We start from the raw sequence: 23,392 nt of genomic DNA, 5'->3' as shown, positions 1-23,392 counted from the left end.
CCTTAAAGTGCAAATGACACATTAGACACAATTTTTGCTAGTTGATAGTGAAAAAAAAAATAATGTAAGATTTTGCTGAAGATTGTATCCAGCGTTCTTTAGTTTGGCCATTTTTGTGATGTCTATAGTTTCACTTCCATACTTGACACTGACATAGATAAAGGACAATCATTTTAAACTGTTGCCATGCCAACCATGTTATGTCAATGGCAATTGAGTCAAACTGCTATGAAACTTTACCTTTAGCTATGTCACTTCCTACCACAACTGCCTCTAAAATCCTGCACTGTCACTCAAAATGTGTTAATTCGGGTCCGAAGTGCCGTCATGCACGAGCATAATATAGAAGGTGCAGTTACACGTATGACCTGAGGTGGCAGTAGTGAGTATAAAATGGCTAACTTGCATCTAGCCCCTTTAAATAAAACTGCTGCTTGACTGAAATAAAATGATAATTAATGAAACTGATGAACTTGCAACTGAGATAAGTCATTTTTTCAAAAGCATTAAAACCTGTCACATGCACTTTAAAGCCTGAAATATGAGTTGAATAAAGTGTAGCTGGTGTATAGTTAAGCCCTCTTGCCTTCTTCATGACTCACATTTGTATTGCATCATTCACTCCTTTAACTCTAGCCACAGTTGCCCTGGACCGGACCTAGACAGATTGAAGCAAGGCTGCCAGTCTGCACCATCGACCTCTCCGACCGCCACCAACCATTCACTCGCACGCCACATTCACACAGTCTGCAGAGGTCAGAAATAGATCCGTGGATAAATGCTCTAACCACTAAGTCAATACGCTGTCAATTACCCGGCCTGACCAAAAAAACAGTCGCCGCAAAAAAAAAGGGGTCACGCGCTCTGGTATTTGGTTGTAGCGCCTTTAGCTTTGATCACAGCACGGATTCGCTGTGGGATTGTTTCCAAAAGCTTCTGCGATGTCAAACTTTCACTTCGATCTTTGTATTGACGATGAGAAAGTGTGATCACCGTGCAAAGCCAAGATTCCCAATGACGATGAATCCTGGAATAAGCCCGTGCCAGCTGATGTCATTGTCCGGGTACACAGTGTTGCTGAGTCTAGACCCGAACAACTGCAGCAACCCCCAGATCATAACAGTTAGTTAAATCCAGGTGGTGACTTTTTTTTCTTGTTGGTCAGGCAGTGTACAAAGGGTCACGTTGTGCTCAAAGAAAAGCTCAAAAAGTCAAAAGAAATATTGAAATTGCGACAGGACGAGGTCACCATTCTCACGTCACCTGCTAATGGGTGTGCCTCTAAAACATATGCTGCAGTCTTGTGTTAGAAGCATTACATTTGACCAGCGGACGGTGAATATCTCTCCCGCGGGACACCCCATCTCTCTGCGCCCTCTGACTTATTTAAACGTCATCCACTCTCTGACAGCACGCCTTAGCAACGCTGTCCCGACGGAGTCAATAACACAGTATCAGGTGAAGTATTGGAAGATGGCTGCGCTGATATAGTCAATGGGGGAATGGGAGGATTCAAAATAAAACAAAAAAAAAAACCTCCCCAAATATCTGGCTCGAATCCAAAGAAAAATTGTTCCCATATCTTTCAGCCAGCAGCAATATTGTTGAATGAATGAATGTTGAATATTCCAAAAAAGGTTATTTAAAGTGGCAGACGATGGCGACCAATAATAGACAGGTGGTCAAAATACAGCTATACGATTTTGGGGGAACAAAAGGAGCCAGAAGTTTTTTATAGAGGGGGTACTATGCAAAAAGCATACTTGATCAAAGTCTTACACTTTGTTGGAAATGCAACATTGATTGAAAACATTTGAAACAAAATATTCGGTATGCTTCCCTTCCTGGTCTTCTGAGCGAGCTAAAATAAGCCCCTCCCCTGCTCCACTTAGATGCGCAGCGGCAAAAAAAAGAAAGAAAGAGAAAGAAAGAAAGATTTTAAAAATTTCCACAACTCTGCGTGTGTGGCTGTAGTGAAGCTATGACGAGTATTTTCACTTCGCGATGAAAGGAATGAGCTGAGCAAGAGATTGCGAGGTGAGCAAAGCATTTACTGGATATGTAGGAACTGACTGTGGAGGAGCGTTTTGGGAGCTGAAGCCACTGGTACTTATTAATTGTGCTGTGCTGAATGTGAGTAGCCGACGATGTTGCAATTTCCTTGCATCTATCTATCTATCTATCTATCTATCTATCTATCTATCTATCTATCTATCTATCTATCTATCTATCTATCTATCTATCTATCTATCTATCTATCTATCTATCTATCTATCTATCTATCTATCTATCTATCTATCTATCTATCTATCTATCTATCTATCTATCTATCTATCTATCTATCACAACACAGCTGCAGGTATGTTTTTGATGTGAGAACAACATAGTAACCCCCCTGTACAGTTAGCAGAGGAAATTGTATTTGTACTACCAAAATAAAAGCACTTTCTTGAAACTTGCTAATAGAGATAAATAATAGCAGAAAAGCGGCCTCTTGAAACACACAGTTTGACTAACAGACAAGAGTTTATTTTTAATTGAAGCAATTGAAACTGAAGAGAACTATTTTTTTCCCCCCAAGGAGACACTGACAGAATGGACTTGGAAAGCGTGTCCATTCTGTCAGCCGCTATCACCCTATCACTGTAATAACCAGGCAAATACAATACAATGCCCACAAAACGCAACCGTCCGACGGAGGCAAAATTGCTCCCATATTTGAGCGCAGACAACAGACTCTGAGAGGAAGCGGTGGGTCGAGCAGCAGCAGAACAGGCGTCTCAAACAAATGGGACTTTGTGAGTGAGTTTCCCATGTGGAGTCCAGCCCAGAGTCCAGAGCCCAGACTCAGAGCGGCTCACGTGCAGCTCCTCTGTCTCTGCCTCTGGCTCCAGCCTCGTGTGCTGCAGAACTGGGTCAGATCATTCCCTCCTACTAGACTAGACTGTGGAGACGGCAGCATGACTTTTCACAAACTTTAAGACAATGTAAATGGACGGCGACTACAATACCGAGGTTTGGTGATTAAATGTGTGGCACCCGATGTGACAAATGAAGTCAATTCCTGCAAAGTATGAGAGAAAACAGCACTGCGTCTGTTACAATAGTCACCTCTGTATTTTATAGGGAACCTGACTTATTTAATGTGCTTACTATAACTGTGGTCAACTATTGCTCCAATAAAAGAGAAAGTTGCTCAGTTGAATTTTCTATTTAAGAGAAAGTATTTTCTCTAGAAAATACTTACTTAAAGGGACTATACCGAGTTTAAAAATGTTCAAATTAAGTATTTTCCTCCCCCTACATATTTCAACAATGTCCTAATGTATAGAATGAGCCCAGACCTGTTCATCACAACTGCCTCTAAAATCCTGCACTCAAAAAGGTGTTAATTCGGGTCCGAAGTGCCGTCATCCACGAGCTTAATATAGAAGGTGCAGTTACATGTATGGCCTGAGGTGGCAGTAGTGAGTATAAAATGGCAAACTTGCATCTAGTCCCTTTAAGTATTTAAAGTAGAAAGAACACATTTTTCAAAAACATCCTATTGTTCTGGAGAGTGTATTTTAAGGCTTTCAAAAAAAGACATCACTTTTTGCTTTGGGGCTTTTACAGAAAAGTAGTAGAGTAGAAAGTATCACATTTATCTTTCAAATGTAGTGGAGTAAAAGTAGTAAGTTCTCAACAAAAACACTACTCAAGTAAAGTACAGATATTAACATTATTTAACTTCATTGCTGACCACCTGTGGGCTTCTTCAGGTAGTACACAGGATAATCTGCTGTTTCAGTTTTAAAAAGAGACTATTTCATTTAGGTTACTTTTTTCGAATTCAGACTGTCTGTGGACTGGATTTAGTCCTGCATTGATTATAATCTGGGCCTGTTGGTACTTGGAAAGACCAATAGTATTTTATGAGGTGTTTGAGAACAACTGGCTGGTTTGATAACGAGGCATGTGGGCAAATACGTCTCCTCAGCCTCATACTGCCGCTCCAACTTGACCAATCAATATGTCTCTTTTGACATAAACAAAGCTTGCACTAAACTGATTATATCAATGACATATGGGGGGAAAAAATCACCTACGTCGTTCACTGCTTTTTTACATCAAGTCAATGTTCCCTATTAACTTGAAAGTTTTCGCCCACCGTCTAATCCTCCCAGTGTAATTCCCGATAATCTCAAGTGCCCCACAGCAGTAATTGAAGGATACAATAGTGCGATGTGGGTGATGTTTCGCAGTCAGCTGAGGTGAGCGGGGAGCGGCCAGATACTGCTCTGGGGAGAATGGTGTCATTGCATTCGTCATTGAGCGCGCACAGCTGGGGGATCCACCCATGTCTCAAACATCTGGGACCCATCACGCAGTTCACACAGAAACGTGCGGCGAGAGAAATGAAACACACACACACCGTAAGCTCAGCCAAAGCCCCACTGCCTTCAACAAACGGCGACTGTTAATGCAGCTAACACTACCTATGCAAAGAAAGTGAGGGGAGAGAGTGTGAACTTTTTGTATGACTTGAAATGTGTGCATTTTGTCACATTGGCTCTGACAGTCTTGGATTCATGAAGCCTGCCATGGAGGACATCTGTATTTGTCCATGTTAACTGTGAATGTAAGGACTAAACCACACATGAACTAAAACTACATCATGACCAAACTAACCGTGTCAATATCTGAGGCATTCTGAGGCACTCTAATATCTCGTTATTTGATGCTTGTTCTTTTGTTTTATTTCTCCAAAGATAAAGCCAGAGAAGTCTAAAGGCCACAAGTTGGACACAGTGCAAGAACACTACGTTTAGGTAGAGTTTTGGAAGCAATTAGTTTCACGATGTAAGCCAAATGTGAGAGAAACACGCGCCTAAATCCAGAAATGCAGTTCTATTGTAAGCCAACAATAAGACAAGGCAAATTTATTAGTAGAGCAGAGAGTAGAATCTGCATAAAAAAAGTTGTGGACTACATAAAATGATACTGAGAAGGCACATACATGTAATAAAACGTAAATAATGGAAAAAAAATGGAATACATACAATAGTTTCAGTTGGCAAATGCACAACTAGAGAGACACCGACAGCTACGCCTGTGATACCGATTGCAACATCGTCTCTGTTTGTTTGTGTTTTAAATAAAGAATTTCAAGCTTGAGCGCACGTCTCTCAATGTTGACATCACTTGGGAGATTGCAAGTGTCGCACACCAATAATACACACACCAATGGAAGAAATTCATTGAAGGACCTGGTCGTTCAGGATCTTCAGGCTCTGAGCTGGTCAAACTGCAGCAACCGTAGATCATTACAGTGAGTCAAATCCAGGTGAGAGTTTTTCACCAATCATTCTCCACCAACACCTTTTCATTTAACACCTCTGAAAAGGGAGACACTTCTGACGATTGGCTGCTAAACTTCACTACAGCAGCCAAGTGAACCATGGTCATACAAACCTTTCTATATCAGGATTTTTTAAAGAGGGTTAATGCCAAATATCCTTCATTATGTAAAATCTCAAAACTATCTATTAAAACTTGAGATTTTAAGTTTGCTGATAATTTATTTTGACTTTTATTTGGCTATTTTCACGTTAATAGTGACCACAAAGAGTGCTACTTTTCTGTGAGTGAGTTTTTCACGAGCATGATAGTCACTTTTATACCCCAGTCTGCGCCCTCTCGATCTGAAACATATCTTTATGCCATGTTTTTGTTTTGTTGCCCTGAAAGTGAATCACACTCCATCCATCTCAGTCATATTAATGTGGGAGCCCTGGTGCGCTGGGAGTCTCACAGCCACGTGAGTCTGTGTATCTGCAGACAGGGCCCTCTCAAACACAATAGAAACGCTGCCTTCCTCTGCTCCGCTCCTCGGTCTGTGTGCAACAACAGCCGGCCCGGTGCGAACAGGAGGGAAGCCCGGCGGGAAGTGGGTCAAAAGACTTTCCTGGATTAACTCCAAAGTATGTTTCTCTGCATAAAAGAATCCGCACACACCTCTCGGAGAGCCCGCAGTTTGCTTGAAGACAACACCAACCCGGCGAGATTAATCAAAACTAAACGGAAACCGCAATGAACAAATCACAAAAGCCGGAATTAGTGTCAAATCTGCTCGTCCTAATGGTGCTTTCCTCTTTACAAGTGCATGTGATTCTCATTAGTTGAATAATGCATGAAATTGTAAGGCGATTTAATCAAAAACTTGCACAGTGAGGTCCTTCCATTCCTTATAAACAAAATCTCAAAGGATCCACTGTCAGGGTCTGAAACAATAGGAAGCCTCTAATCTATGCTTTATAATTACTGGTTTCACAGTATTTCTAATAATACGTACAAAGTACATTCACTGCAAAGCTTTGACAGCCATCCAATTTCTTCTCTACTGCCAAAAATGAATTGGGGTTATAAATCTGTGCTTTTTTTTCTTCTTGTATTCTCATAAACAACTAAAAATTAATTATACAAGTAAAGGTGTCACTTTATTTCACACTACCTTCCTTGATACATTGTACCTGGCTGTGTAACAATGTGCAATAACTTGTACATATGGGTTACATACACAATGGAATAACTTGTATTAGTACTTTATAGGTACATAATGTAATAGGACACGAGACCCTTAGGGTTTGGGTTTAAGGTTAGAGTTATGGCTTATTATATTATTTACCTAATACACTACTAATATATATGATTCCATTGTGTATCTAACCCATAGGTAAAAGTCATAACAGATTGTTACAGAGCCAATTACATTGCACTAAATGTAGCTAGGTACAATGTATCAAGGGTACTGTAAAATAAAGTGTTACCAAAAAAAAGCTTCTTAAAAGCACTAAGTGATCCAAATTGTAGGAAAATTTGGTCGACTAAACGAAATAAACCAAGTACAAAACAATTTCAAGCACCATAGAATTATGGCACAATAGTTAGATTGTTAATTAGATTCAACAAAACGACAACTACATCACACAATTGCCATTATTTTGGGGCAAATCTCATTACAATGCAATATTAAAGACCTGGATCCCCTGCCTGGTACAACTTGAGCCATTGTGCATATGTTAGAATAGCTACACAGTGTACAAAGCATAAAGCACAAGCATGACCATGACTGTGAGTACTTTTGCCAGCTCTATTGTAAGTCACTGGTCCCTCATATGTTTCCTTTTAATGGTTATTATGTCTCATATCAGGGTGGGGCCTCCTCACTCGGTCTGTCAGCAGATTTCTCCATCCTCTCTGGACCAACAGGCCACACATTCACACCCGTACTCAAGCACATCCACATGCACGCTCTCACACAATCGCATCGACTCACACACACGCACACACACACGCACACTGCGCCTGTTATCTGGCCCTGGAGGATAGGCTGCGCTCTCTCTGACAGGAGGCAGTGAGTTAGGCATTAGGACCAGACTTCAGCTGACTAACCCAAGACTGATGGGCTGTGCCGGGGCTCACGTGTCGGCGCTGGGCTGGGGGCTCTCCTCTGAAGCATGCCGTCATATTGAAGCATTTTTCCTTCTAGTGTGTTCTTTGTCCAGGGAAAAGTCGAGTTAAAGGCTTTGTACCCAGTGCTCAAACAAAATATAGCTACTTCCAATTGCTAGTTTAATAATACACAGTAACCTGCAAACGGTGGGCACTTTTTCCACAAACGGCTGAATAACACAATATGCTACAAAGGGTATAAACTAAAGTAAAAAAGTTCTGCTTTGCAAATCCAAAGATGATGAAAGTACATCACAATATCGTGTTTTCTTAGACCAATGGGTTAGATGCCACCAGGTTAGGAAGTTCAGCTCATTCAGGAGGAGAATATTAGTCTCTGCCTCAAAGCCATTAAATATTTCGAAAAGTTTCACTGGCATTATTTGATCTCAATATGTCAAGATTTTAAGTCAAGACCAGCCAATAATAACAAACTCTCTGCCTCACTCATCTTTCTGATGAGGGTAAACGCTTCATGAATTTTCTCAATGATAATAACTCAGAGATTACCACATGACATTTGGCCCGTTTCCGTTGGAGTGGTACCAGTTGGGTCCGCCACGTACACTTTCAAAGATCAGGTGCAATGTAACAGCAATGGAGGCTCAGGACTCTCATGAAGAAACGTGAGTAGTTCTGGCATTCTGGTGAGTAGCAACTTGTCAACATCCCTGTTATGTATTCTGACAGAAAGCAGAGGCCCATGGCGTGTGACATATACTCTTGTTAGAGAATATTACCTTACCAAGCCTCTGTTTCTATTTCTATTGTTTTGGTCTCCATGGTTTCCTCCTTTCTTTTCGTCTACCACCCTGTTTTTTTTCCTCATGGCTGCAGGATTCCCAGCCCCAGCAGTGAGCCGTACGTGCGATCGACAGCCCATCTCACATACCAACCTAATCACATTTGGATTTGACAAAGATGAGGTTTATACCAGGCTGTTCTCACTGATATCAGCTGGGCTCCAGGTCAGCAGACACTCACAATACTAACCAAAACCTGACATATAAGCATGTTAAAAATTGACCTCTATATAGTGGAAAAATAACACAGATGACTTTAATTTGACTGAATCCAGGCATAATGGAACTCTGTAAATTGCATTAAAAAGACTGTGCCCTGGCGGAATGCCGTTTCCCTTTTACATGTGGACATGATCCATGTGCTTGTGTTCCTGTGGAAGGTGACGGAGCACAGCCAAGGAAATTTCCCTTGCACCAGTGAACCAGGACATAATTTAAGCATTTAAAGAAATGCCCTGAATGCAGCTCTTAAAAACAGAGTGCAGTGCAGATGCTTTAACAATACATTCACCATATATGTGACAGTGGCGCCAATGGTAGAGCAGGTCGTCTCCAGCACTCTCAGCTCTGCCTGGTGCCTTTAAGCACGGGATAAATGCATCATTTATCTGCTATTTAGATTAGATTTAGATTCATCTTTTATGACCACATATTTTACATGATAACAAACATCATTTGCCAATGTACGTAATAGAAAAAAATAGGAAATAGGCCATTATCTGAAGCTGTTACTTTTCCATAGATACAAAAACAATATTATTATAATAACTACACTTATACCTATAATACCTATAATATTATGTCTATATATTATGTCAAAGATCCCCCTGGTTGCACCAAAGAAACCAAAGAAAATATGTTCCACTCAGTACTTCTTTGGTGGTTTCATTCTTTTATTCACTCACTTTGGAGCACTGTAACCACACTTCTATATTTCATGCCAGACTTTCTTTACTGCTCAGTGTAACTCAGTGGGACTTGAGGCAAAATATGCGAGATAGGACTTCCACCTGTCATGCATGTAACATCCCACAGACATGTTTTAAGGCCAAATCTGTCCTGCATGGGGCTAACATGACTGAAACACTGCCATTCTCTGACCCCATACAAACACAGGCAACCGAACAACTTCTGTAGTATATCCTCAAGCTGTAGCTATGTGACAAATGGCTCTTTTCATGGACTTCCTGTCGCAGCCAGCCACATTGCTATGACTGCAGTAGGTTATGGTGTCACACAACAACAGTATGTGTTCAGGCTGGGATCAAACGGGCGACTTTCCGATTCCCCAACCAATGCTTTGAGATAAATGTATGCTATTCAAACATACCTTTGCACTTTCATGCATATCCCCCTGTCATGTAATTTTAGAAAACTTCTTCTCAAATGGAGATGATTTAGAGGGAACTGCCGCCTGCCTGCAGCATTTACGACCCGATCAAACGTTCATCTCACGAAACGATCTTCAAATTTCTCACAGACTGTTTCCTTAACCTTCCAACATGGCATTTCTTTTTCACATGCTATCAACATTTATACGAAAAGTGCTCTCATATTTCTCCAATCCACAGCTGCACGGAAAAAAAGACAGTACCCAACATCCATATTTGCTTACTTAACAAGACATTTTGTACTCCTGAGCCAGTCACAGCTTTGCACCGGAGAGAATAAACCCATTCTTTTGAGGACTTTCTGACAGTTCAAAAACTTCAAAGACTCAAAGAACAAAGAGCCAGCAATAATGAAAGACAAATTACACTGTTATTCATAGGAGACATGTGTTAGTAATGAACTATGTCTACACGATCTATCATGTTGCACTAATATAGACCTTACAGAACATACCGCATGCCATAAATGCTTTAACACAGAAAGAGATGCTAGTGCCTGTTTCACTGGGGAGCTATAATCCAAAAGCAAATGTGGTTAAGGAAATACAGGACAGTGGCTGGGTGGTTGGTCTCTCGCCTCACAGCAAGACGGTCCAAGTTATCTAAGTAGTATTAAGTCCAATCAATCAAAAACAGCTGAACTAACTCAATTTAAAGCCAAAGGTCCCCAACTTAAAAAAGATACTACACTTAACTCTTTTCAGTATTTGTCAGCTAAAGTATGATATTTCCCTATCCCCTGTGCTTGGATATATGCAGATATATCAACAGGGCTGGCCCTAGGCATAGGCGACCCAATCGGCCGCCTTGAGGGGCCATCTGCTGGAGGGGGCGCCGAATTGTGCTTTAATTTTTGAACCCAAGGAGATCCCTTCCATCTACAACATTGCCGATTTCTGGACATAACCTTGAGATCTCTCAAACAACTCCTCCCTGGTCCTTCTACACCTCCAAGGAGCCATGTGACATTGCGGTGAAAATTCGTAAATTTACTTTCGAAGCAGAAGTTCCACCTCCAAAATAACTGTTGTGCACACGTTTCATGATTATTGCACATGTTTTTTAATTTTAATGTTTCATAATACTATAATCTAACAATGACAATCATAATAAAATAAAATAAAACTAGCCACTTCCATAGCCAAAGTGTGTCCAAAACCGGGATAGAGAAACACAGCAGAAAGAAAAAAAAACCTATAGAAAGCTATTTGGGTCAAGGAAATTCACAGAAACACACAGAAATATAAATAGATTATTATTTATTTTATTTTTTTTGGGGGGGGCAAAGTTAAATCTTGCCATGGGTGCCAAATTGGCTAGTATTGCTGTATATCAAGCAGTGCTGAAAAGGGTCTGGCTGTCTCCGCTGTCGCAAAAACATTTTGGCCCAGACTCTAAAGGAAGCAGTGGGAAACTCGCATCGACCCGAAGAGTGTTTGAGCAGATAAGGCCCGGCGCGAAAACATCATGCAACCAGATCCTGCTACTAAAACACGCCACCGAGTCCAAGTCCACAGATACGAGTCTGAAATGTGAGCGGTTGAGAAGGGGACGCAGCAATTAGCCGCAACGCTGTCAATGTAAATATTAGCTTTGCAAGGTCACTTCTTTGATATGAAAACTGGTCAGATCTAAACCAACTCCAAATAAATTAGGAAAATGTAACCCGGCAATCATAAACCATGCTTGTATCATCAGCAGTGGAATCAGAACATCTAACATAAACACATTGCTGGAAGATAGGTCTTGTTCAAGAACGCAAAAACAGTATGCAACAACCAAAGTGGATACTGCTCAATTACCCTGAGGTAGCTCTCTCCGACCACCCCTGATCACTCACGCATACAAGGCCGGTGGAGTGTCCTGCTCAAGGGCATAATGAAAATGACCCACTGACCTTGTTATGGGTATCTACTATCTACAATCTAAATCCCTGTCTACATTTTGACACAAATCTGGCTTCGCTTGCTAGAATGCACCCAGTAATTAACAGAACCACATTGAATTCAAATATTAGCTTCCCAGGGTCATCATCCCCTTAGACATCCACAGTTTGTCTCCTCCACAGACCCAGAGTTTGAAGCTGCATCACGTCCCGCCCAAACACAACAGCGCAGCGATCGAGCGGTTCCTGCGGTTTGCGTGCGCTTGTATACTTTGGAGCCCTCACTCACTGTAGGCAAGAGCGGACCACAGGAGGTTGGGAGGTCGGCGCGCGAACAAACAGCCAAAGACATGACAATCCCCAGAGCACACTTTCAACAGCAGATGTGGAAAATAATCGTCGTTTTAGAGCTCGGGTTTTGACGTGCAACATCTTCAACAATCAAGCCTATCCCTGCAGAGGGTCACGTGACAAAGCAGGGCATGGCATGAAGGGAAATGGATATTGTCTTGTTTGCAGAATTGACTTGAAGCTGTTGGAAGGCAAGTCTAAATCTAAAATACAGAGATACTTCGCATCAATGAATGTGCTTGAATTTTCCACAAAGACTAAGCTATCCTATTTTCAACATACGTATCACTTTGTTGCTTTTATCAGCCTGCATTACAATAGCCACAAATTAGGACGACATGGTCCCTCCTTTCTTTAGACAATTACTCCTTATGCCCTATATCCATTTGTAAATTGCACATATTTTACAACAGATGTGCTTCTTGACCCTAATGCTTTTTTGCAGGTATTTGGTAATAATCTTTAATCTATCTTACACATTGTTAGAAAAAGCAATATTGATCTAAAACAGCGATAACAAAATATCTACCCCTAGGCTGATCAGCAATTTGACCAATGGCCACTGGCTGCTCTGCTTTTTGACAACGACTCTAGGGGCCGCCATTGCTGTAGTACCTCCATATGGCCGCTAGTCCCCCATTGGAAAGCATTGGACTTTAGACATGTTAAAAACAACTTTAAAGCCTGGTCCCGTTTTTTTTAAAACTATCTAGAGCCAGATATTCCTCCTGTGATAACGCTGGATTAGTTACAATTAAAAGAGACCAGGCTAGTTTTCGTTCAAAGAAGCGCAAGTACGTTTTTGATGAGAGAACAACATTGTAACATGGTAAAAACCTCCACAAAGTTGATGCAAAACATCCCTGCCATTAAAAAAACATTGATTTCTCCTGGGTTCAAACAAGTGCAAAACATGCCCATAGTGGTTACACTTGACATAGTTTGTGCTTCTTTCTTTAAAATTAGACATTTGCCGCAATCCAAATAATGGATCATGATTAATTACAAGGTCGGAACCCACAGTTTGAGAAATACTGGTCTGTGGTCAGTGAGTAATACTTTTTCTGACCATGTTCGTTTCCAGAGTAGCCTTTCGATGAATAGCCTTCAGCTGCAGCAATTTTGAAATGCAATTTACTCCGTCCTGTCTACACATTACTCTCATTTCTGAGTATTGAGTACATTTACGTGTTAAGTTGATGCCAATAGATTCCAACAGAAACCAGGCTGGGTCACGTTTTCCTTGAAGCCGCACGTGTTTGTATGAAAGTCAGGCCAGCTGTTTAAGTGGTGAGTGCTGAGCTTACAGTGTGACGTAAAAAGAGAGAGAGATGTGTGTGTTCACTCCTGACCTCTCTCGCACTGGGCGCCTGTGAAGCCGTAGGTGCAGACGCAGCGATTCGGAGCCACACACCGTCCTCCATTCAGACAGCCGTTCTCACACACGGCTGGAAACACAGGGAGAAGATATCAAAGCTTTACACTTTACATTCTTGTGATGTTGTTAATACATGAAAGGGGGCATTTACCAAGTGTTTGTTCATGTGCAAAACAAGTACCACAAGCAAAAGTTAAATTACTCACTGTTTAATACTTTTGCATCGGTATCTATTTTCAATTTGTCATAATAAGCCATGACCTGAATAAAAACCTAGGTTAAAGGCGGCATGCCTGATTTTTTCAGAAATGGATTTGGTTGTTTTTTTCCTTTATTATATTTTGAAAGCAGATATTTGTGAAAATAATACCTTTGTGTGCTGTGCATCTAAATACAAAACTTTTTTTATCGATCTTTAGCTGGCTAGTTGCTGTCGTTTGCATTACCATGTCATTATTGCGCCGTGAATGTGGTGAAACATGCTTCTAAACTGATCCCTGTGAAGAACTGGGTTTAAGAAACACAAAACATTGTCTCTAAAGCAAAAAAATCAGGTTGACAGCCTTGAGGAAAATGATGCAGTTTGAGCCTCTAAAATAAATGTATTATGTGGCATCATGACAATCAAAAACTAGTTGAATAATTTAGCAAAACCTAGTTTGAGGAAAGCCCTGCAACATCACAAAACACTGTTCTGTACTTTGGGGGTCATTGATCAAGACAGTCGCTAAATAGCGAGTTCAAACTGGAAAATAGAATATAATTTTTTGTGGTTGTGTTGCCTCTAATTTACTATTTGAAATCATGTGTATTGCAGAATTTGGGATGTAAATGAGAGGATGTAAATGAGTAATTAAAAAAAAAGCACCAATGACTCCTCTTTTGCAGATACTGCTTGCTTTGCACATTGGTAAATGACCCTTTCAGTCTCTTACCAAAATTTTGAAAAGGAAAAATGTTAAATTGAAAATTAAAAAGCGCCTTTGTATTAGTGTAATGGTTTGTGTGACTAACTGAAGAATCCTTAACATCCAGCAGCTGTTGCTTTCTAATTGGTTAAAGTTACCACAAACAATGGTCAGAGACATAGCTATCTAAACTTTGAGGACACAATAACAGCACACAGCAGCCCGACCATAATTCAGTGGTAGATAATTTGACGTTCGGGACCAAAATTGAGCAGCGGTTTGGCGTCCCTCGCTCTGGGTTGCACTTACGCTGGCCGCAGTGGTTTCCAATGTAGCCTTTCTGACACATGCAGTGGTCCTCCGCGCATGTCCCTCCGTTCATACAGCGGATGTTACAATTCTGGACTGCGGGTCGAAACAAGAGAAGCAGACATCAGATGACAAGCAAAACAAAAGCCCCTCCCGAAAACGTGCACACGAAGAGTCGAAGTCGGATATGATTTCCTATATACAGTATTTATGGAGGACAAACAGATGAGCACATATAGGGGAGATGTTGAGAGAGGCTTCGTGCCAAGAAACACACACACCCATTGGCCTCACCCCACAACCCACGGGACTGGCCGCTTTCCCCCCCTTCCCAAAAAAAAAAAAAAACCTGATTGCAACACGGATCAATTGCAGCAATTTGGGGCAGCTTCCAGAGATGTTTTAGGAGATTTTCTGGCTCAGAGTCTAAAGATTTGCAAGTCCGATTTCTCTTTTCTCACAGGGAAGGCGAGAAAAGTGTTGGGAAAATAAACAAACGTTGTGCGCGCGGAGAAGGAGACTGCATGAAGACGGATGGAGTGCCAGATTTCTAAATGGGGCCTCAATGTAAGGCATAACAAATGATTAAACTGTAGCGCAAGCACTGAAATAGAAAAGGACACAGGTTTTTGTTAAACAAGGGTATGTAGCTTTACCCCACATTTAATCAAATAGTTTATCACTACAAGATGAACGACTAAACTGTCATGTGCCTCCGACTGCGCCACTGTGACATCAGATAAGTTATGGCTTGGTGTGGGTCTCCTGACATAGCTTTATAGATCATCAAATATATAAAGATGGTTCGTGACCTCTTGTCAAACCATTAAAGACATTAGTGGTTTATTTAGTGGGGATTACTGTAACGCATCTGCTTTGGAGCCAGCTCTGTTCATTTTTGCAATGCTTTACATTTTTACACGGTATTCATTGCTCCCCTTGTCACCCCAAAATGCTTGTGAAAAGTCTGCAGTGTCGAAACGCGGTGACATTTTTGCATCTGTGGAGATTTACCGTCATTTCATGCCGGGGGGGGGGGGGGGTAGCAGAACATTGTACTTGTATGTAGTTTTATTTCCTCACAGCTGTTCAGTGTTAGCGCGTGTCATGCTGATTGTTCGCCCGCTTTGTAAATGTTTTTCTTAAGATTACGCATCCTCTCGGTTAGAAATGTCCTGACAAGGGAGTGCTTCGACTGCTCCTTCCAAGCCTTTCAACATATACCTCCTCGGACGTGAATTATGATATGCGAGTATTTATCTGTTGGCCGAGTAACAAGTCAACACCCATCTGAAGCATGCAGCGCGTATAAGATACAACGTTTCAAGAGGGGGGTTTGTGGGTGGAAAGAGACTGACCGGACTTGGAGCCACAGGATGGGGCAATCTGGCCGGTGGGACAGGTGCACATGTTGGGTCTGGAGCAGAAGCCATCGCCGCACGTGCTACGACAGATAGCTGCAACAGAGGCATAAGATTGGTTGTTATTCTTGTGACAGAAAAGAAATTGCAACAGAGGAATGTCACTTCATCTTTCTTTCCCCATTCCTAACAGCACAGCAATAACTTGGGATTAGGATGGAAACTGTTAAGTGTTTGCTGATTATTACTTTAGAGGGAACTAACCATGTTTCCTGCTAATTCACACTCTTCATCCTGGGTGAAGGTTAGGGATAATATAACCATATTATTGTAAGAAGAAAAAGTGAGTGTTATATATCATATCAGCCTTTATTTAACCAGAAAAAGGCCCGTTGAGATTGGGATCTCTTTTACAATGGTGACAAAAAATATAAAAGCAGTACTAAGTGACTCATGCCCCTAGAGGCCAAAAGCACCACTGCAGGTCGTAGCATGTTAGGGTTTTTTACTCATTAATTGTCCGTGAGAGTAAATACTACATTGTGAGAAAAGACAAAGGGAGAGAAGGATATTGTACATCCAATTACACAATGGAGATCATCTTTTTCACTCAAACTTGGCTGTAAATACTGCTTAAGTGGTGCTAGCCCGCAGTTAGCTTTGCCCGTTAGCCTGTTAGCTTCTTCTTCGTGATTCCATTAGTGTGTATTGGTGACTCCGACCCCTAGGCAGGAAAGCTGCAAGTGTGGTTTTCTGGCCAGAGACACCAGGGGGAGATGAATGACCCCCCAATCATTCCATTAACACTTGTATTGCCACCAGAGGGACTACGAAAAGGATTTATTATGGTAAACAAGTTACTGCTTTAAGGATCATGATACTATACCATTTCCATGCTATAAAGTGACAACAGATAGTGTGCAATGCTCCCCTGATTCCAGAGATGTTGTCAGTTGTAACAATGGTGTAGTTTCTGAACCTACTTTCAACTTCATGATACAGTATATCCAACTATTGACCTCATGACTCAAGCATAAGGCTGATGATCAAAAATTACTACAAATTTCTTAATTTAGGGGTCATGGCACACTCATGCCCTTTTGGGTCCAGACTCTCCATTTGGGAACCTCTATCATTCAACTGAAATGTCCTAAAACACCCTAGGTAAGTTGATGTTATAATATGCAGTTGTAAAACCAGTCAGCAGAGGTCGCACTTCTTCCTCTTGTGTTCTCCAGTCACCAGGGCAGCAGTTCCAAATGAAACAACATGCATGTGCTGCCCAATATGTTAATCAGCGTGGGGATAGACAGGATCAGAACAAGTTTGGTGAAGGTGTCTGGACTGTAAAATTCAGAAAAACTGTGTAACGTACATCGGAGTGTGGGCTAGAGGTATGATTGTGGAAGAGCGATGGACTGAATATGAGGGATTATTGAAACAATAAATCCTTAACATGATTCTTTTCAAAACCTATTGTTGCTAGTCAGCACTGTCTGGATAACTATGGGTTTTCAGATCCAGGCTTGGGTCTGGCACAAATAACTTAAACAATTCAAAATTGAATAGGACATGTTCTCTCCAGACCGTAGACTGCTCATACTCAAAACTACAGGTAATAAAATAAACATGCACAAGTAACACATGCAAAGCTACTCTATAAATCCTGGATGGGCTCTTTCAGTCCTGCTACACCAACTATTGGGTTTCAATGCAGCTCTTTTGTTGTTGTTTTTAAATATATTTTACGTCCTTCTAACCCAGGCCTGATCCAGTTTCTTATTCTCCCGACAGCCTCCCAATGGTCTTCAAAACTTTTACTGTTTTTGAGAGAAACCATCCAAGTCACGTCTCTGCAACTTGTCAGTCTGGGCTTTATAAACTCGGAATGTCAGAGCGTAATTTCAAATGGAGAAATTTTGACTTGATCTAAACTTCATCTCCAGCTTTCAACGGTTATAACCATTAAATCCTTATACGGCCATGTCTCGTATCGCGCTGTAATAGTGCTAATATTTTCTTCTATTTCTGCCATAAGGAGTGCCAGTCTGTATTTTGAGTATGTTTTGAGTTGGATTTTCCCACATACTCAAATAAAGTAGAGCCAGCACTGACCCCTGACTCTAGACCAGTGGTTCCAAATCAGGGGGTGGGACTCCCTTTGAGAGGCACTTTTTTTCTGGTCAGAGGATCAGTTCAAAAATAATATTTGTACAAGTAAATATATTCGGAATACAATCGGAATAGGGTATAGGAAGAGAAAATGTTCTGACTGCTGTTTATTTGTCTGAAATAAATGCTTGCAAGACACATAGGGAAAAACATGTTGATGTCTATTTGAAATTTACTTTCATTCAATGTTTTCAATTAAAAAATAAGACATTTTATCCGTAGAAATGCCCAAAATGGCAAACCTACAAATGTACATGATATTTCTGCAAGACTGGATTCCTTTCCAGCCATAAGACACATACACTGTATACATACACAGCTTATAGATGAAGTCTGTATTATAGTTGAGATAGTTTAAGATACCCGACAGTTAACTATCTTAACTGTCGGGTAAAACCACAAAGTGGCTAAAAATTTGAAAAGACTTGTCACAGAGTTCAGTGAAAGGAAAAGTCATGTCGAGCCCCGGTAACATTATAACAACAATTGTATGACTTATTATTCCTATGTCGAGTCTTAACCTCTGACATTTTTCCATGTTCAGCCTAATTGCATCAGACACACAGTACATACTGTAGCAGGGAAATAAAACATATTCTGACAGATGATTTTCCGCTACATTCTGACCGTGAACTCCAGGAGGAGACCAAATATTGTGAGTTACTTCCTGTCTGTGTCCCTCTATTGTCTTCTCTGCCATTTTAACCTTTACCAGATAAACTCAGGGCGGCAGGAAAAGCTGTGGATAGAGAGAGAGAATCGAGGGAAGACGTGCATCAAAGAACTGGACCAGGACCAAACCCAAGTCAAAAGGACTGTCGCAAAACGCCGGAGCCACATGACTGAGGATAGGACACATTTTTCTGTGCACAGATTAAGAAAAACTGACTCTTGAACAATACTTTTCTTCTTAAGTTACAAACCTAAGCAGGTTTACCACGATAAAAAAATATAAGTTGTACAAATAACAAAATGACTAATTGCTCTCAGTGTCCGAAAATATAAGTGTTCAATACTCAATTGAAATTTAGCTTCAATCTTTTCATCCATAGGCTGGCACTGGTGGCACCTGATAGTAACAACTGTATGTGCCCCTCCTGGGCCATCATAGTGAACACGCCCTGGTCCAATGTGAAAGTGGAGATGACACTTACGGACAATGCACTGGTTTCCTCCGGTCAAGGTCTTCCATCCGGGACAGCAGTAGGCGTTGCTCCTCGAGCCACAAACATTTGGACTGTTGAAAAAAGAGGAGAAATTAGAATCCACATGAGCAAAGTCTGAGAAACATAGACAAGAAGGGTAGTCTTTATGGAACTGTAATATACAGAATCACATAGTACATTATTGAGTCTACAAATTACAAACATTCATCTTTTTTATTGGTCAAAAACAAGCAAATGCAGATGGTCTTCTCACAACTGGAGTTGTAAAAGAGTCTGAACACTTTTGAGGCTGCAGTGAAGTTAGAGCAAAGGTCCACAGATCAAAAGGTCGGTGGTTCAATCTCAGCTTCATGTTCATACTGACATTGGAAAATAACCACTTTGCTCACTTATGTAGGAATGTGGTTGTGACTGATAGATGATGGTTAGACAATTTGTTTTGCAGTGCAGTTTGACAGCACATTATGGTCAGTCAGCCTCAGGGCAGCTGTGGCAACATTAGCGACTTATCACCACCAGAGTGTGATTGAGGGAGGAGCATAATGCAACGCAAAGCATTTTGGATATCGACAAAACTGTACATAAGGTTAGTTTTGGTGATTTAATTTGTGTCGTCTCGTCATCCAATAATAGAATGAAACACATTTGTTCTGGCAAAGTGTCTTGCCTAAGGACACAAAGAAAGTATGGCATGCATTAGAGAGCTCTCCTGTTATATGAGCAGCCAACATGTCTATGTTGCTGCATCACTTCTCCAGTTCAGATGGTTCAGATAGTGCGTGTTTCTTGTGGCCTGTCTGGTTATACGTCTCCCTGTGGACAGGCCTGATACAGTGCTCAGCCTGTAATGCCCCTGACCCAGATGCTGTATTTTAAATGGAGTTAAAGTCTGTCCAATAAAACCGTGGAGCGCTGAGCTGTGGACGGGACAACCTCCATCAGCTGTTACCTCTGTCACCACCGGACACAGAGGTTACCTCTACGTCCTATGATTTTCTAGCACACTCTCACTTTATCTTTGCATCATTTTTTGTGCATTTACGCAAACCCAACCCTCATCTGACTCAGCAGCAGAGTTGAAACCAAAGTTTAGACCCCTGATTTAGGAATATAACTAGGTTTATATGACCACTCACTATGCGACAGGGGTTGGGGCATTTCATTGAGGTGTCTCGCCCAAGGACACAACAACAAGGGCACTTAAGCCCTTGAGGAAACATTGTTTGTTGTTGTTTTGTGCCCAAACTTTACTTTATACAGTTATATTCTTGACATCTAATTGCCAATTAGATGTCAAGACACTTTGACTATCTTGGATAACCCTTATGCTAACTGAAAAAGAGGTTACTGCATTTCTTATACAAGCAACGGAGAACATATCCACATGTTAAACACTGTCCATTTTTCGTACGCATTTCCTGCTTGAGATTAAAAATGTAAAATAGTCACATTAATTTCCCGAAGTCTGAGCTGCTTCTTGCGAGAGCAGTGACCCACAGTGAACAGCTGCACATGTGATTTATCCATAACTGGGGTGTGGTGTTTTTGCGCTCTCTCTCTCTCTCTCTCTCTCTCTCTCTCTCTCTCTCTCTCTCTCTCTCTCTCCCTCTCTCTTTCTCTCTCCATCCCTCTCTGCCCCCCCTTCCTCTCCCCTCCTCCCGCCCCTCTCTCTTCCACACACACGGCCAATGGCCTCCTTTGTTTAGATGTAATTTATTATCACACAGAGCAGGAATGTGATTTTCTTGCCAGTATTTAATTACCAAACTTTGCTCGAAAACTTCCCGACAATGTCACTCGTGGGTCTCGCACAGTTCATTATGAAAACACGCTGGGCTTTTTCTGACCCGCTGTGGACACCGAGGTCTGGGGCAGCTGGTTCCCAAACTGTAGCTTTTAATTGAGAGGCCACGAAGTTTTACAGTACCATATGAGCGAGACATCAGGAAGCACGTGTACATTTTTGCTGCTAATGATAAAATAACATGGGGAGGAAATGACATCAGCTTGGCCAGTGTGCAAGTAAGTAGAGCAGCAGAATTGATAGCAATTGAAACATCATTGCAATTTCAATCACTGAAATGAGCAAATCGCAAAGGCAGCAATTGTTTAGGTAATAAATGTCCTCTGCAAACATCAAAGTCCATGCCTAGCGGCATATTACTTATACTTATTTACTGTTAAAACCCTGTGGTTGAGATCTTTGAAATGCCTGTGATTCTTATATTTAGACATTTATATTCCATCTCATCTTGCAGGTTAATGCTCCTGAAAATGTTTAAAATGGGCACTTGCTATCCTAATGTTTGTCCAAGATTTTTTCCTAAAAAGTGATTCAGTTTTGCATGAAAACTAAATGGAAACCTTACAAGCCAACAGGGCTAAACAACTCTTAAGAGTCAAAGGATATCTAGTGAGTACAAACCGTATACCGTATATGCAAAATAATGTACTTGTATAAAGGCTGACATTGTTTATAGAAATACACATTTACCTCAGACCAATTTTGCAGGGCTTATTCGCAGACACCAATGAACTCTTTATATCTACTCACTACAGGGGGAGCGCACACCAAATACAAGGCTATGGATGAATGGATGGACAGATGGAAGGAGCGAGAGAGAAAGAAGTGAACCCTCACACAGAACCTGGCATCGATTTTCTGCATTAAATTTGTTTGTTGTTGATGTGTTTACATGTAGATTTTGGCATTTTTTAGATTTATAAACCAACAAATTAAGCATTAAGTTATCTAAACGACAGGTAAAGTTAAATAACTTTTACCTCTAGAGGGAGTGATGATGAAGTGAGGTGGTATAACCCACAGTAAGGACCACACTCTACACCGCCTCTGAAATTTTCTGTATGATTTTAGAAAATGCTCGGGGTTCTAGATCAAACTGGTAGAAGCCAAAAAGTTTGAGAGGGCCTGTTCACCTAGACTTGGACTGGGCACCATTCCCACCACTCCCCCTATTGGTGATGAGTTCTGATATTATTATTTTTTAATAGACTGGTTCTTCAACAAAACTACAGAAAACAGAGACATCCCAGACATACACCTGTTTCTAGTCACAGCCCAAGTTCACAAGACGGAACGTGACAGCGCACAGCGAAGGAAATGGGTTTATATTGGAGTCACGTTACCCTCTCAGGACATCCGTGCCGCCGCGCCTCTTGGCTCTGCTGGCTCTAGAGTCCGCCGTCTGTTGCTGCTGCTGGGGCTGCTGCTGCTGCTGCTGCTGCTGCTGGGGCTGCTTGGTCCCCTGCTCGGTCTCTGGAGTGTCTACCCTCAACAGACCGACCTCTTCTGGTGCATCTGGCGCATCTGGCGCATCTGCCGCGCGTCCGAGCTGCGCGCATCCCAGCAGCACGACCACCAAAGTCAGCACGGCCATCTGCAGCAGCCGCGTCCGACACCACATTCTATTATCCAATTATTACAACTCCAGGGCTTGCAAAAACGTCACCCGGAAAGTTTCTCCCCTGCAACACACGACCTCTGCAATGTGGAGTCAAAGCTGAAAATGGGAAAGAAAAGTAAAAAAAAAAATAGTAAAAAGTGAAATAGTCACTAAAGTCTCGTGCGTAAAACCTGTTGCTTACCTCGTCTCCAAAGCAGGAGATCCGCTTCAGACAAGCAGTGCTCCCCTCGCTTCACTTTCAGCTCAAATTAACAGTGAACAAGAGTTGGACAAAATGCGAAGAAACCGTAAAAAGTGAGAGTAAGAAGCCCCTCGGTAAGGTGCTATGAATAGGCGCGCATGGTAACGTTGTCGAGGCGAGCCGTGTTGACTTTGCGCAGATAAGAAGCAGAAGGAGTTGGAGCTGAGACTCGGTGGAAGCTCTCTCCCTCCTCTGCGCTCACAGCCCTTTACTCATCCAAGCTTCGATCAACTTTCCCCGAAAACTTTTTTTTCTCTCTCTCTCCAATTCCGCCCTCTATTCTCGCGATACAATAAGTAGAGAGGAAAAATGCACATGGGAAGATCTGCACTCCAAGCTTCATTCAAGAGGGGTAACTTTACAGTCAACAAATAGAAACAATATTTTATGTAAATTATGACTGTGTCTCCTTGATAAACACTACGTAAGTATTAGTTTAGTTGACAAGTAAATACTGTAGCCAATACATAATGCTACTTTATTTGGACAATGGATTATCACAAACAAA

The 23,392-nt window shown here is 41.5% G+C and overlaps 1 protein-coding gene across 1 annotated transcript in view; it reads right to left on the bottom strand.

Moving 5' to 3' along the window:
* The window catches only part of fbn1 (fibrillin 1), an 88,138-nt gene extending 65,256 nt beyond the window's left edge, over positions 1 to 22,882 (bottom strand). The window contains exons 1-6 of the mRNA XM_079555138.1: positions 22,825 to 22,882; positions 22,366 to 22,739; positions 19,207 to 19,289; positions 15,878 to 15,976; positions 14,520 to 14,615; positions 13,277 to 13,372 (exon numbers count right to left, since the gene is read on the bottom strand). Of these exons, the coding sequence (XP_079411264.1) occupies positions 13,277 to 13,372; positions 14,520 to 14,615; positions 15,878 to 15,976; positions 19,207 to 19,289; positions 22,366 to 22,643 (652 nt within the window). The 5' untranslated portion in view covers positions 22,644 to 22,739; positions 22,825 to 22,882. The remainder of the gene's footprint in view (positions 1 to 13,276; positions 13,373 to 14,519; positions 14,616 to 15,877; positions 15,977 to 19,206; positions 19,290 to 22,365; positions 22,740 to 22,824) is intronic.
* Between the last annotated feature and the right edge of the window lie 510 nt (positions 22,883 to 23,392).

Source organism: Gobius niger (genome assembly GCF_951799975.1).
Source record: "Gobius niger genome assembly, chromosome: 4".
NCBI lineage: Eukaryota > Metazoa > Chordata > Actinopteri > Gobiiformes > Gobiidae > Gobius > Gobius niger.
The sequence above is the reverse complement of the archived record's forward strand: the minus strand, read 5'-3'. Positions and strand labels throughout refer to the sequence as shown.